Source organism: Lutra lutra, chromosome 9 (assembly GCF_902655055.1).
Source record: "Lutra lutra chromosome 9, mLutLut1.2, whole genome shotgun sequence".
Lineage (NCBI taxonomy): Eukaryota > Metazoa > Chordata > Mammalia > Carnivora > Mustelidae > Lutra > Lutra lutra.
In genome coordinates, this window is record NC_062286.1 from 130151456 (window position 1) to 130167841 (window position 16386).

The 16386-nt window shown below is 51.2% G+C and overlaps 1 protein-coding gene across 3 annotated transcripts in view; it reads right to left on the bottom strand.

The window, feature by feature from the left end:
- The window catches only part of SLC13A3 (solute carrier family 13 member 3), a 68440-nt gene that overhangs the window by 1923 nt on the left and 50131 nt on the right, over nt 1-16386 (bottom strand). For all 3 annotated transcript variants that reach the window (XM_047745666.1, XM_047745667.1, XM_047745668.1), the window contains exons 10-12: nt 12466-12578; nt 4825-4986; nt 2302-2439 (exon numbers count right to left, since the gene is read on the bottom strand). In XM_047745666.1, coding sequence (XP_047601622.1) covers nt 2302-2439; nt 4825-4986; nt 12466-12578 — 413 coding nt within the window. The remainder of the gene's footprint in view (nt 1-2301; nt 2440-4824; nt 4987-12465; nt 12579-16386) is intronic.

The window sequence follows — 16386 nt, forward strand, 5'->3', positions numbered from 1 at the left end:
TACCTTCTATGGCATGCAGTACCAGTTTTCCATATCCAGATGTGTCAGAAATTCTTCTCTTAAAATAGTCTTACTTAAAGTGTTTTTAAAAATGTAAGTTGAGGGGCAACTGGGTGGCTCGGTCGGTTAAGTGTCTGCCTTTGGCTCGGGTCATGATTCCAGAGTCCTGAGACCAAGCCCCACATCGGGCTCCCTGCTCAGCAAGGAGCCTGCTTCTCCCTCTCCCTCTCCCTCTGCCTGCTGCTCCCCCTACTTGTGCTCTCTGTCAAATAAATAAATAAAAATCTTAAAAAAAAAAAAAAACAAGTTGATTTAGGAGAACCGTTATATACATATTGCACAGATGGCTCACGGAAAGGGCATCAGTGGTGAAGGGAGTGACAAGGTGACAAGGTCCAATGGCGTTATGTTGTCCTGCCTCTGCTCTCGGAAGGTCTTCAAGCCCTGGCAACATTGGAGAATTGGAAGGGGACTGGCCAAATCTTGGGGTGGCTGGGAGGAGGGCTAGGCTCCTGGGAGCCTGGCTCCAAGTGCCTGCTCTGTCCCACATTCATCACGGTGGACAACCTAGGCCATCCCTCTCAGGAGCAGAGCCTGCAGGTGGGCACGCGGCTCCAGACAGGTGGGCGGCTCTGACAGGTGTGCCCCTTTGTGCCCCCTTGTGCCCCTCGGATGTCTCTCCATTTCTCTCATGGTCTCCTCGTTCTCAGGGATGGCTGTTAGGTCTGGTCTCTGCCCTCTGGCCCCTTTCCCTAAGCCTCTCTGTTTCACACTCTGCCCCCCTCCACCCTGCCGCCAGAGTGACCTCAGAAAGGCAGGAGTCAAACCTCGTCCCCACAAAGTCGGGAAGCAGAAGTGACAACATTCTAGAAAGGCTCCCTCATGGCTGTTTTCCTGCCGGTCCCGTTTACTCATCTTCCATACTTGGCCTCTGAAATAGTTGAAGAAGCTCTGTTCCCATTTCAAGGGGGAAGCAAGAAAGTGAATCATTCTCTGAGTTCTGTCCTAACCCCCAAACACCTGATAACATCCAAGAAGAGCCAGATCCCAGACACATGCCAGGACATCAGCTCCCAGCAAAGCCCCCGCTGATGCTGGCCTCCGGGCCACACCTCCAGTGATTTGCGGAAGAGCATCTAGGGTCCCCGACTCTCCCTCTGATGGGACCCAACGGAGGATTCTTAAAGGCACAAAGATGTTCCAATGTAAACTCCAACCCCAAGCAACGATGAGACTCGTTCTCTTGTCTCTGAGTCTCTCTGTCACTCCATCTGTGATTCTGTCTGCCACTCGTGCTATTCAATAAACTCTGTTTTCACTTTCTCTGGCTCACGTTTGATTTCTGTCCTGCATGAAGCCAGGGGTCCCTTGGCTGGTCCTGTGGGAAGTTCCCCTGGGTTCCCGGACCCAACCTGCCTGCATCAACGACCCCACTCAAATCCCTCCAGAGTCCTCCACTGTGGGCTGCGTAAGGTTCGGTCTGTGCCCTGCCCCTCGGCACGCCTCCCCCAGCCCTCTGGCCTCATCCTCCCAACTGGGCTCCAGACACCCCAGCCTCCTCCTTCTCTCTTGTTTGCTCTATGACCTCTTTCTGACCCTTGCCTAGCCCCTCTCCTCCCTTCCCCTCCTAGCCCCTCTCCTCCCTTCCCCTCTCCTTGCCTAGCCCCTCTCCTCCCTTCCCCTCCCGGTTTATCCTGCCGGAGTCTCTGCGTCTGGAGAGACTGGACCCGGAATTGGTTTAAGCATATCACCCTCCTCCCTTGTACCAGTTTAGGATTTGCATTCCCTGAGTGTTCCCAGGCTGCCAGTGGAGGGGAAGTGGCAGCGGGAGGCGGGAGGGAGGGAAGGAGGAGAGGGGTCAGCAGGGGAGCGAGGGGAGAGGAAACACACTGGTGGATCTCCCTACCACCCCCGCCAAGACACCACCCTGGCTTCGGCCTTGCCCCCCGGGGGTGCAGCCTGCTTCCCCTCTCTCCTACAGATTCCAGGCACGGAGCAGTTGGATGAACAAGTAAGAAAAGAGAGCAGTGGCCCGAGAGAGAAGGAAGTCCCTTGTCCCCGAAGCAGACTCTGGAAAGTCATCATTCAGACAGTGTTTCCTGAAATTGTCTAAGCATAAGAATCGACCCAGAGTGTTTGCTGAAATGAACCTAGATATTCCTGGTCCCACTCCAGATGACTTATTCAGAGACTGGAGGGGCAGGTGGAGGAGCGGGAGCCCGGGTCCCCGCCACGGCGTCTCGCCCAGCCCCTGCCGGCCACCCCCATCTCAGGCCTCTGCTAGGATGAACCCCGACTCACCATGTCTTTGACCAGCAGGTGTCCGGAGGCGAAGGCAATGGAGTTGGGGGGCGTCGAGACCGGGAGCATGAAGGCGTAGGAGCAGCCAACCGTGCCGGGGATCATCAAATACAGGGGGTGCACTCTCAGACGGATGGCCTGGTCCAGGTGCAGTGGGGCGAGGGGACGACCACGACAGGGCGGCAGAGAGGAGCCACCACAACAGATGGAGATGGTCGAAAGCCACAAACACAGAGACGGAAAGAGACGTTATGACAAAGGTGTAGCAGCAGAGACCAATCACAGCGGACAAGGAGACGGGTTTAGAGACACACAGACAGACATGCAGCCAGAAACGCAGATCCACGGACAAGAGCAGAGACAGACAAGAAGAGAACCCAAACCAAGGGACACACGGAAAAGATATTCCCCCAGGTTAGTGACATTCTGGGGGCTGCAAGCTTGGGCTGGGGAGATTTTTCTAGAACCTTCCCCACACTGAGAGCACATCGTCAGACTGGGAGGACTTGCTAAGACCCAGCTTGCTGGCCCCACTTCCCCCAGAGTTTCTGATTCAGCAGGTCTGGGGCGGCCCAAGGAGCCTGCATTCCTCACAAGTTTCTAGCTGAGGTTGCTGCCAAGAACCACAGCTCTAACACACCCGGTCCCCTGCCTGGTCCTTCCCTCAGCCGAACAGTCCCCACAGCCAGACCCTAGCCACCTTTAGTGGGGGCCTCATCAGTTTTTGGAGGCACAGAGAGGTCGAGATAGCATCGACTGATAAGAATTTCCCAACTTCTAAGACTCAAATGCGTCTGTGTGTTGGCCTCATTCTGTGGCTGGCTCGTCACCTTGCCCAAACGACATATTCATCTACAATGCCTGTTGGTCTCCTCTCTACTATCGTATTTAAGATAGGGCATTTTTTGGCCCCTCGAGGGAATTTTGATAACCCAAAGCATATACATTTTTCTCAAAAAGGGCTAAATTCACCCCCTGACATGCAAAACGTTTTTGGTTTGGGTGATAAGGACCGTTTAGGACACTGTGTCATTCACTAGTGTCTTCTCCAGCAAAAGTTGCCCCAACAGATCTGGCTGGGTCCACCCTTCTCCTCCCCGTCACCCCACTGCACCCCCATCTCTCTCAATCATCGGATCCCTCAGATCCGGGGGAGTCTACGGGTGGGGGTGTGAAATGGCGAGCTCACTCTGGAGGACAATTTCCCCACATCTAACAGAATTAGAGAAGCACATGCTTTTCAATCCAGGCGTCATGTCTATGCATGGATTTAGATGGAATCAAAGGTTCCCAGACAAGGAAAGGTCAAGGGTGCCATTGTGGGATCACAACAAAAGCTGGAAGCGACCTATGTGTCCCTCTGTAGAGATCTTCGATAGACCCACCGCTATCCACTCGCACCAGAATATCCTCCAGTCACTGAAAAAGGGTGAAGTACATCTCTGTGTGTAACACAGTGTGAGCACCATTACAAATTCATGCAAAAATAAGCCAACTAAAACCCAAAACAAGGCAGCTCAGAGACGTGTGTCTGGTCTATCACCAGCAACACATGAAGCGTGTAGTCGCCACACTGATTTAATAAGATCAGTTCTGGAGTCTATTAAGAGAATCATATGGCTTGGTCTTCTTTAATCTATTTAAATAGAAAACTCTGCTGATTGCTTGTAGCGTTCACCGGTTTTGAAATTCCGAACACAAACTCGATTTGATCATGACACATCGTTCTAGTCCCATGGTCCTGGATTTATTTTGCTATTTGCATCTTTGTTTACGTGGGAGATGGGGTTGTGACTTCCCCCACTGCCTTGGCTGTCCTTCTTTGGTTTTGGTGTCTGGGTTTTGTTCACCTTATCCCTGGATTGAACGACTTTCTCCATTATTCTGTGCTCTGAAGTACTGTGAGTAAGGTGGGAGCTAGTTGTCTTTGCAGGCTTGCTAGTTCTCTCCTAGTTGACCCTCCGAGGACAGGCTGGTGATTTTTAGGGCAGCGGTTCTCAACGGGGGACGGTTTTGTTTCCCCTACCAGGGGACATTTGCCAATGTCTGGAGACATTTTTGATTGTCACGATTTAGGTCAGTGCTACTGCTACCTCATGGATAGAGGCAACCATGCTGCTGAGCGGTTCACCACCTACAGGACAGCCCCCCACACAACAGACCATTCTTTGGCCCCAAATGCCAACAGTGCTGAGAAACCCTTCTTTTGAGGGAGCTTAGAACTTCGCCTACCGTTAGAATTTCTTCTGTGGTTATTTGTCTGCTCAGATTTCCTACTTCGTCTTAACTCACATTTGAAAATTTATATTTTCCTAGAAAAGTCTCTAAGGAAGAAAAGTTGGTACGCTTCTTAAGTATTTACTCTGTGCCTTTCTTAAAGAAGAAAAAAGAATCAGGGTCTGACACCTGCATGCATTTTGGAAGAGAACAAAGGCCTCTGTAGCTGGGATGGAGCTCCTCGTGGCAGGGGACAGATTTCTGAAGTTACCCCCAACACACACACTCCTGCCCCAAGACTCTCACCAGCTCTGCCAGCACTGGCAGGAAGATGATGATCGTGGCCGTGTTGCTGGCAAACTCAGTGAAGAAGGCGATGACGACGGTGATGAGCAGCACAGCCAGGGCGGGGGGCACGTTCTCCAGGGGGTGCAGCTGCCCACCGATCCATGCAGACAGCCCTGACTCCTGCGGGGCATGTGGAACATCTGTTCACACCCTCGCGCAGCCACAGCCACCATCCCCGAGGGCTGGGTCTGGGAGGGAGGTTAGGATGGACCCCCGTGGTGACAACAGTGACTACCATGGACACTGAGACTCAGAGAGGGTCAGCGACAGGTCCAAGTCTACACCTTCCAGCCGACAGACATCAGTCTCTCTGCTTCTTGAGCTGCTCTCTACTCCAACTCTAGGACCTAACTCCTGGATCCCCAAATAATCCATTTGTCTCTAGCCCCCTGCTAAGCTCCAACTGAAGTGAGAGGGGAAAACAGGACCCTCCGTGGATGGTGATGAATGACAAAAATATTAACACGATCATGTATGCAAAACATTCATTAGTAGTCTGATCATTATGTAATGATATATGCAAGATATCCCATCTACCATCTATAAAACCTGTATCAGATATATGTTAAACGCAGCCCTAACAAAATAATTACCCAATAGAGATATTTGTGAGTAATAAGGCCAATCATTACGATGATAACATAATATTGTATTATTACTCATTTTAGCATAAGAATCATCATCCCTGAGGCTTTACAGTTTGCTTGGTACCTGCACGCCATCTCCTTGTAAACCCCTCCCAGCCTTCCTGGAAGGTAGACATTTGTCTCTGTGTCGCAGACAAGGAAACTGAGCCTGGTGAGTTTTTGTGACTTGCCTACGGTCCCCAAAAGTCATAATCTGAGATGTCTTTCACATTCAAGGGCATGTACTCCTCTCTCTCTCTTTCTCTCTCTTTTTTTTTTTTTTAAGATTGTATGTATTTATTTGAGAAAGAGAAAGAGCGAGCAAGAAAGAGAGAATGCAAGCATGGGTGGGGGGCAGGGGGAGGTGGAGAGGCAGAAGGAGAAGCAGACTCTCCGCTGAGTGTGGAGCCCAGCATGGGGCTCGATCCCAGGACCCCGGGATCATGACCTGAGCTGAAGGCAGATGCTTAACCGACTGAGCCACCCGGGCTCCCCAGGGCTATGTAATTCTGTAAGCAAACATGGTCCTGCAAAGTTCCCTATCACTTGGGCACCATCCTCTGGACACAGCAGTCTGTCATGAAGAATGGTGATGGCCAGAGCCGATAACACCCTCCAGGACAGAGAGAGGACAGGTTAGATCGTCCCCTCCCTGGCTCCGGACTCCAACTCTGCCCTCAGTGTTGCAGAATTACCATCGTGCCCTCTCCGCTGACTTCTGCAGGAGTTACTCTACGTAGGAGTATTTAAATCAAGTGTGTGCTTACCATAGCCGTTTTAGCAACCCAGTATCCTTTGATATCATACACTTGGGTTTTTCAAAGAAACTGTATACATTTCTTTTATACTTGATGGAAAATTTACTGCTTATCTAGAACTTAAAATTTCATAATGGATTCTAGAACACAGCATACTGTTTTTATGTTTTTACATAAATAAAATACTACACTTGGGGGCACCTGGGTGGCTCAGTGGGTTAAAGCCTCTGCCTTCGCCTCAGGTCATGATCCCAGGGTCCTGGGATCGAGACCTGCATCAGCCTCGCTGCTTGGCAGGAAGGCCGCCTCCCTCCCCCACTACCCCCTGCTTATGTTCCCTCTCTCGCTGTGCCTCCCTCTGTCAAATAAATAAATAAAATCTTAAAAAAAAATACCACACTTGTGCCCAGAATTGACTTAAAAGTTATCTCCAAGGAATGAATAATAAATGCTTAAAGATATTTTTCCCTAGAAGATTCTTTGTAAAATTTAGATGCTGCTTTTTGTCTGATAGCCTAGAAATGATGGCACATAGCAGAGTCAATGCCCCAGACCTTCCCTGACCAGGGAACCCTTCAAGGGGAAAACGGGGCCACTGGTTTTTCCCAGAGGCCACAGGTCTGGCTAAGAGACTGATGGCAGTTGTGTGTGATTTAAGGGAGAGAGGCTGGAGAGAAGGAATATTAATGACTTGGATGAATGAGAAGCCAACTCTGGGTGGCAGGCTTCCAACCAACGTCCCAACACACTCGGGTCCTTGGCTCAGCTTCTGCAACCACAGGGAGGTCTGGCAGCTTCAGGGGAGAGAACCCCTGGATGCCTGGGGTTCTCTTGGGGACTCCCAAGGGCTTCCCCTGCCCTTTCCCATTCCCTTAGGTATTAGAAACCCCATTTCCTTAGAAACACATGGTCCCACATTGTTCCAGGGACTCTAGAACCAGCAACAGGCAAGGTGAGACGCCATGTGGCCAGAGGATGAAGAGAAAGGGCCCCAAAGTCAGCTTAGGATTATTCCTCATGTTAATCCTTCCTAGCTGTGTCATCCTGGACAAGTAACTTAACCTCTCTGTGCCTCAGTTTCCTCATTTGTAAATGCAAATATAACAGTGCCTATCTCAGAAGGTTATTATTGGGAGAAAAGGAGCAAATCTACAAAAGCAGCTGGAAAATGACCCAGTACGTGGTGAACCCCCAACATGTGCCAGCCATCATTACAAGTCAAGATGCCAGAGTTGGAAAAACACTCAGAAATTGCCCAGTGTGTTGGTTGTCAAACTGTGTTTCTTATGGCCCTCAAAGATGTCAAGAAATGCCTGAGGCCCCACTGCAGGATGGGAGGGGAGAGGCTTGACAACTTTAAGAGCCTCATCAAACACAGTAGGCTCGGCTGTGTGTATACAACTCTGTAATAATTCCTAGGGAGAGAGCCAGTGAATTTGGTTCAAGGAAAGAAAAACGAGAGGACTTCATGTGCATGTGTGAACATTCAGACCACCGTACTGCTTATAAGCTCTGTGACTTTGGACAAATTGAGGAACATCTCTGTTCCTTGGTTTCTTCGGGGAGTTGTGGTCAGGATGAAACAAATGCATGCAAAACATAGTAAGCACGGAACAGGATTCACTATTCTTATCTGACAAGCACTTCATATAGAGTTTACTCTGCACTGGGCACTATTCTAAAGACTTGGCTAATATAACTTATTTTATCCCTGTAACAACTCCATGAGGTGAGTTGTAAAATTATCTCCCATTTTATGGCTGAAGAAACTGAGGCAAAAGAGGTGGTGGCTGGCCTGAATAAATGAAATGACTTGTCCTAGGGTTAGAATTTTGAGCTTATAATCTAGCTCTTACTTCATTAGGCTACCTTTCCAATAAAATGATAATGGCAATCATCATCACCATCATCATCACCACCATAATCACCATCACCATCATCATCACCACCATAATCACCATCACCATAACCATCATCATCTTCATCATCACCATCACCACCATCACCACCATCACCACCTTCATCATCACCATCATCATCATCACCATCACCACCATCACCATCATCACCTTCATTATCATCACCATCATCATCATCACCACTATGATCACCACCATCACCATCATCACCATCACCACCATCACCATCACCATCATCACCACCACCACCACCATCACCACCGTCACCATCACCATCACCACCACCACCACCACCATCATCACCATCATCATCATCACCACCACCACCACCATCCTCACTGAGGTCACTCTCCAGCAGGAAATGAGGGATGGGGAAAATAGATATGTTTCTACTTGCCTACAGGCCTTGCTCCCTTCTGACTTACTCTCAAGTTCCTATAACCTGAATACATATTCATAGAAAAGTTTATTTGTATGGTGATTAAATGGGATATATGTGAAGGTGCAGAAGAAGACCAATTTTTCAACCCCTGATATAGGAAAACTATAATAACAATAACAGTAGTGAGGTTGAAGGTGGCTCTGGTTTTAGCACTGGTGTGTATCTGCCCTGTGCTGGGCACGTTCCATGCCTCACATCATCAACACTCCAAACAGCCCATCTCACAGGTCATGTCCAACAAATGTTCATTGAGCATGTTGCGAACAAGGACTCTTCTCGATGTTGGAATAGGAATGACTAAGACAGATGTAATGTAAGCCCTCACAGAGCTTACATTCTGGTAAGAGAGACACCAACAAGCAAACACATGATCAGGAAATTTGGGGGAAGGAAACAGGAAGGAAAAAATGGGAGAGTGGCTACAGGGGAAGCTACTTAGACATGGTGCCAGGGAGGACCCCTGAGTTGGTGACCTTGGAGCTGACCTGAAGGGCCAGGGCTCAAGATCTTGGGGAAGAGCATTAGGCAGAAAGAAAGAAGATGCAAAGGTCCAGGGGTGCAAATGAGTCTAGTGTGGCTGACATTAAGGGGCCAGTAGGATTGGAGGGGAGCCAATGAGGGAAGAGAGGTAGGCACCGATACCAAGGAGGTAGGCAGGGTCCAGGCCATGCTGGGCCCTGTGTATAGGCCAAGGAAGCCTTTAGACTCAAGTCTAAATATATGGGGAGTCATGGGCAGTTTTATAGGGAGAGAAAATGCACTGAGGACACTAAGTGGGTTTAAGTGAGTTGCCAAGCTCAGAAAAAGCCCTGGGAACAGCTTCCAGCCCTTCCGAACCAGCACTGGGGAGTCCACATATTCAGCCTCATGCTGGACCCCATCCAAGGACCTGGAAGCCCCAGGAGGCCTGGCAGTGGCCTGGGGAGGGCACTGGGCAGAGGCCAGGAAGCAGGGTGTGCCATGAGCGCTCTGGTCCCTCCTGGGGCAGGCTGTGCTGGCCTGGGGAGGGACCGGTACCAGCAGGGGTTGGGTGAGGAGGGCAGCTGCCTGACAAAGCCCTTGTTGAACAGAAACCCCAGCAGCGGTGTAGGGCTGGGCCAGGAGCCAGACCGGCTTCCCAGCGTGCCCAGCTGTCCTGCTGCCTAGCCTCCACTGAGAGCTGAGACTTTTCCCACCACATCCTGAACTCAGAGAAGCCTCTGGGGTATAGAACCATCTCCTCTATCCCCTGCCTCAGGGACAAGCAAGGTTCACACCACCTGGATAAGTGGCACCCTCTCCACTGAGCTGCTCAGGCAAGACTCTCCATGTCATCCCTGATTCTGATTTCCCTTCCCCCCCGCCCATTGCCTCCAGATTCAATTATAATAACCAACCACATCGGCTGTGTTCCAAGTGCTCCACATGCATTGGCTCATTTCATAACTGTAACAAGTCTATGACTTGACACCATGAGCATTCCTGTTTTGCAGATGAGAAAACCAAACCACACAGCAAAGAGGTCCAAGACCCACAACTCCAACCCAGACAGTCTGGTTCGACAGCCCGTGCTTTTTACCATTGCATTGTGCGGCCTCTTCAGGACCTGGATAATAGGTCATTTCCTTTGGGAAGCCTTCCCTGATACATCCCCATTAGAAGGCAGGAGTGAGAAAAGTCAGACGGGCAGGAGTTCAAATCCCAGCTCTGCTACCTATGAGCTGTGTTACTTAGGATCAGTCAATTAACCTCTCTGGTCCTTGGGATTCTTAAAATGGAGACAAAGAGAGTATTGTTGCTCAACCATCCTTTTGCTCCCTTTGAAGTCTATACTATTGGACTTGTATGTGTTATTTGTTGAGGGAAAAATGAGTAAAATAAAAATATATGTCCTAAAAAGGAGTCACTGTGTCAAGAACCTGAATGTGCCACCCAGATCACTTTCAGTGAAGGCTTTGTGGGTGACCTGATATAATGGCTTAGCACTCCAAACTCTGAAGGCCTGCTTGTCCCAGCGCAGGGAGCCAGGGCCCGTGAACAGCAGCGGGCCTCCACTGTCAGCCCGAGGGGCTGTCTCAGACCTTGTCTTGCCCAAGGTCACACTCACTCATGGGGCAGCTCAAAAGCAGGGATGCCGGGGGATGGCCTGGCCATCTCAGCCCAGGCCGGATGTCTCCGAAGGGCCAGCTCAGCTCCTTGCTCCCTGTGGGGTTGGTGGAGGTGTCGTGGGGTCTGCTCACGGTTGTGCTGCCCCACCCTGCCCTCCCCCTGTCCACAGCTGGGAACCTCGGGGGCACCACCTAACACCCCTCTTCACTTGCCTGCATTGCAGAGTCTGCTCCTTGGAGGGGGAACCCACAAGAGCCACAGGACGAGGGTTTAGAGAGAGTGCCCGGGGAGTTCTGCGTGCTCCCCATGTGCGAGGTGTTATGCCAGCTGTTACGTTCTCTAATTACTTTCAACAAGCCCGAAGAGTAGAAACATTGATCCAGTTCATAGATGAGAAAGCTGGTGCCCAGTGAGGTTTAGAAACTTGCCCCAAGTGCCCCAGCGAGGAGTGGTAGAGCTGGGATTTGAATCCAGACTCTTGGACTCTCAAGCCTGGGGCTCTTACTAGCATACACTTTGCGGATGTCTTATATCCTATCCACGTCGGAACCTGAAAATTAGAACTGAATTAAAGAAAGAAAGCGATCTGAGAGGGAATCTCAGGTCTCCTTTACCTTAATTACAGATTAACCCTTAATCGACTGTGGTTTTAAATGCCTTGGCTTACAAGGAGAGGTGGAGCCCAGCATCGTGAACTGGGGCGTTCAAATCCTGTCTCTGACAATCTCCTGGCTTCACAAACATAGGCAAGCTATTCAGCTTCGAGTTACCTCCAGTTACCTCCGTTCCCTCATCTTTGAAGTGCGGACGCAACCGCATCTACTTCATTGTGTGGACAAGAAGAATCGAACCCCCATTTGCAAAGCACTTCACGTGATGCCTGCACTTGGGAAGTTCTTGAAAACGAGCCGTTAGAAGGCTGGACTCTGAGAGCTGACGACTGGAGTTGGAACCCCAGCTCCTGAGCAGAGTGCAATCATACAACCTTCAGGGAATTGCTTAACTAACTTCTCCTTGCCTCAGTTTTCCTATCTGTAAAATGGGGACACAAATACTACCCAGCCCCTATGGTCAACGTGAGCATTTGAAGGGGTAACAGCGAGGCTGCCCCTGCTCTGAGCAGGGCCTTCTGACCCTGCACCTGCACTGCGCAGCCTCCTGAAATTCTGTGCTCTGCTCCCCTCGCTCTAGTACCAGCCCTGCCTCTGAGCTCGCAGAGCTGTCTAGAACAGTATTCATAATCATACTAACTAATATGAACAACTTCTAACATTTATATCATGATGGTTACCAGCATAGGCCGTGGCATTAAACTACCGGGATTCGAATCCCACGTGCATAGCTGTGTGACCTTAGGCAAATCACTTTACTTCTCTGTGCCTCAGTTTCTTAGTCTGTAGAATGGGGATAACAATGGCATTCTTGCCAAGCCTTCCCAATAGGCTTATTGGGAAGTTTAAATGAGGTAATGCATGTAAAGCATGAGGAACAGTGCCTGGCCCCAGGGGGAGACCAAGGCGGGGTTATTCCTCTGTGCCCAGGGGACACTGCCAGCCATGAGAGTAGGAGTAGTTGGTAGTACTGTGCTCATCGTGGGCTCCTAGAGCATCTGGATCAGACCTTGCTCCTTTCCTCCACGGCACCAGGTGCTGAGGTTGGAGCCATGATGATCCCAGTGTGGCAGCTGGGGAATCTGGTGGCCGGCCGTGTGCTCTGACCTGGGCAGCCAGGACAGGGGGACCCCTCCCCAGGCTTGCAGCTCTTACCTCACAGCCTTTGGCCATGGCGAAGCCCCCTCCTAGGAGAAGAATGATGTTCCAAGGCACCGTGTCCTGAACCTTTTTCCACGTCAGCAAGGGTTCTGTCTCTTCATTGGAAGCTGGGTGGAGAGAAGGCACTTAGCCTGAAGAGGGGACACGGGTACCCCCCAGGGGCAGAGGAGGACCCAAAACACACCCAGGACACTCATTCTGGGGAAGGGTCACCAGCCCCTGCAGCCCCATCTTTGTGGGGACATCTGAGGGGTGGGTCTCCCGGAAGCCACAGTCTGGCTCCAGCATCTGATGTTGGAGCTTCAGGGGAAAACCCCTCGAGCATCACGAGGGGCTTCCACTCCACTCAGAATGAAAATAATTGTCATGGCTCCCAGAGTGTGAGAACCTCCTGGAACCGGGCACCCCACCTCCGCGCAGGACATCCTTTCAATATCCCAAAACCCCTTCTGGGGCAGCTTTCATCCTCATTTATAATAGAAAAGGCTCTCTTTGTCATTGAATGTGTACAGAGAGGGAAAAAGTGGAAGGAAATTCAGGAAAAGAGAAACACGGAGTGTCTTTGGTTCATGGGATTGTGGGAGGATTTTATTTCCTCAAAAGCAACAGTATCTGCAAGTAACGGTTAGAATGGGATGCAGCAAATGTCCATAAGGGGGGAGGGGGTGGACACTCCAGGCTCTGCCAGCCTCTGTGGAACCAGGAGACCACATAGGGTGGGAGCAGCTACAGAAAGGACATACGTGAGCAGACATGGCTCCCAGGGTACCCTGCTGACCAAGGTGGGGTTGCATTTGGCCTGAGGGCTGGTTTTCTACCCCCGTGTTTGGGAGCATAGGCCTGGAGACAGACCCTGCTTGGGTGTTGGCTCACAGCATGCCCTTGAACGTGACCTTGCCTGTCTGAGCCCCCATATCCTCAGCCGACCTGTGGCGCAGAAACATCCCCTGGAGGGTCCCCTGAACACTGATGAGGGGACGAGAGCTGGTGGTGGAGAAGGACATGGTCCTGTTCGGCTCAGAGCCAGATCCCCGCGTCACTACCTGGCACCCGGCCTGTACTCCAAAATGCTTGTCTGCTAATGTGATGTAAGATGTGTCGCCCGATGCCTGTAGCAGGGTGAATGCGCTTGAAATGGAACCATCCCTGCAGGCGGCCATCAGGGAGGCCGAGAGGACAGGTCTGGCTCATGCCCAGTGGCGCTCTCCTCCCCAGGACAATTCCTGGTCACACAACCACTGACACTTTGTTTCTCCTTCTCAGCTTTTTCCAAATTTCGTTTTCTAAGATGAAAGCTGGAAGACGTCGGATGGCTCAGCTCTCCGCCTTTAGGCAAGAAAGTATTATTTCATTAAAGAGGCCAGGCAAGGTCTGAAAAAGTAAAGGGACTTGCCGCACATAGGAGAAGGCCCTGACCGTGGGTTTAACATCAGGCAGATTAAATGAGCAACGTGGTGAGCACTGATGACGCCACCTGCCCCATGACAGGCACGGATTGTGCCCTCACTTGGATTGTCTTCACGATGTTCCCATCCGACCACGCCCTTGCGGCTGTTTCCTAAAAGCACAGCGTCTCACTATGGGAATCTCATACTTCTAGCCCTGCTTTGTGCCAACGAGCTGTCTGAAGCAGTGGCTGGAAAGCACAGGCTCTGAAGTTGAACTAGATTCGAATCCAAGCTCTGCCCTTCGGCTGTGGGGTGTAAGCTAGTGACTACTTCCCTGAGCCTCGGTGTCCTTATCTGTAAAAGGGAGTAATTGTAGTTCCTCAGAGACCCACTGGGGAGAGGAAACGGGCCCCTGGGGGCAAAGGGATCAGCTCTGGGTGTGGGCCAGAGCAAGCCCTTGGTTATTCATCTCACAAATATATATTGAGGACCTACCAAGTGTCAAGCACTCCTCTAGGCACTGTGGATTCAGAAGTGGCCAAAACAGACACAATCCCTCCTCCTGGAGAACTTAACGTTTCCAATAAGGGAGGCAGGGGAGAAACCAATAAATATATAATGTCAGGAAATATAATGTGTTGGGAAGGAAAGAAAATAGGGTAGAAGGGTGGAGAGTGACAAGGCAGGGATGCTTTTCTGGGTAGTGTAGTCAGGGAAGGCTTCTCTGGGGAGGTGACATTGGATGGAGTCTGCGTACAGTGATGGGAGTGAGCCACAGGACATCAGGAGGAAGAGCTTGGTGGACAGAGAGGAAATGGAAGTTATCACTGTCCTCGTCCCCACCATCCCGCCACAGACACACTGCCCACTAAAGAGGAAGCATTGCCTCGATACTTGGTGAGTGACATAAAGGGACAGAAATGCAAGTGTGACTTCCACCCAGAGAAGAACAGAAGACAGAGAGTACAGTAAGAAAATCAAGGTTGGCCTGGATGCCTGGGTTTTACCCCTGTCTCTGTTTAGCTAGCTGTGTGACCTTGATCAAGTCACTTTCTCTCCGTGGAAACTGGCCACTCTCTCAGGCTCCGTGTAAGTCCTGCTGGCTGAGTGCGAGAACGCATCATTTCAGCCCCGACCTCGCGGGCCCATGGATGGCCGAAGGACAGGTGGTGCTCCCGGAGGCCACCCTCTCCCCATCCATCAGGCAACACCTGAAACTCCAGCCCAAAGAGCTCTCGGCTGAAGTGGCGAGCTGCACCCCACGGGCAGACCAGACCCAGCTCCCAGATGTGTTCTCGCGCGCCTGCTGCTGGCCCACACAGGGTTTCTCAATTCAGATTCGTGGCCACCACTTAAAATCAGTGAGATTGCATACAATTTTTTTTGTTTGTTTCTCTTGAAAAACCAGCAAATCTGGCAAAACTAGCCTTGCTCTCCTGCACGGTGACACTCGGTGGAAACTGAGTCACAGCTGCCCTTTTGTATACAGGCTTTTGGCTTGCCAGTTTTCCACAGACCCCACGACGCGAGGGGGTTGCCTTGATGCGAAGGCTCTTGCCAGTCACGAGCCCTCTCAGCTGCTGTTTTCCTCGAACAGACATTGTTCTGTTTCCACAAGGCAAAAGGAAAGCCGGGTGGGGAGGGTCGTGTGTCACAAAACACATTTTCCTGCGCCCAGTCTGCTGCACCCAACACTCTTCCTTCCCTGTGGGCATTTGAGTTTGCAACTTCTGTTCTACGAAACTACTCAAGCCAGGGATGAAGAATGTCTAAGGGACATGTTCGTTCTCGAAGTGGGAAAGCAACCTAGGAACAGACAGCCTAGGAACTCACCAGGGTCACCCAGCAAGTCAGTAACACAGCTGGGATACCGGACACGGACAGCACAGGCCCTCCCCACAGCCCCGGTGGAGAGGAAACCCCCGGCTTTCCAGGTGACGGAACCACGGACAGGACTCGATCAAGGGCAGCCGATCCCCAGGCTGGCCGGGCATCTACAAGGTGGCCTGGTGGGAGGGCTGCCCAAATACCACGCCAGACCAAGCAGATTCTCCCTCTCAGCAGTACCATGGGAAGTAGAGAGACAGCAGGTGCACAGACATATAGCAAAAGATCAAGGGACAGAGGGCAAGGGAGGCTGTTGGGCTACAGGGGGGGCCGGGAGCTGGCCGGAAGTGATGGGGTAGCGGGCAGCCACTGTGGGAGGTGAGCCAGGAGAAGGTGGGCATTACAACAGAGAGGACACGCTAAGGGAGCCCAAGTTCTAAAAAAAAAAGCAGCAACTATAAAGAGGCCAAAGCTTAGAAGTGGTAGAAAGTATGGAGAGGCTGGGACATGGTCCCCGGTGCACGTGATGAAGGCCAGCGGGAAGCCAGACAGAGGAGCAGAGATAGGTCCTGCCCGGGCTACGGAGTCTTTGCCCACAGCTCCTTGGACCTAGGGTTCACTCAATGGCCATAACCGCTCCTGGAGCCCTGTGATACCGTCTCCCTGCTGACCCTCGTGTTCTGCCCCATGCTCAGACCCC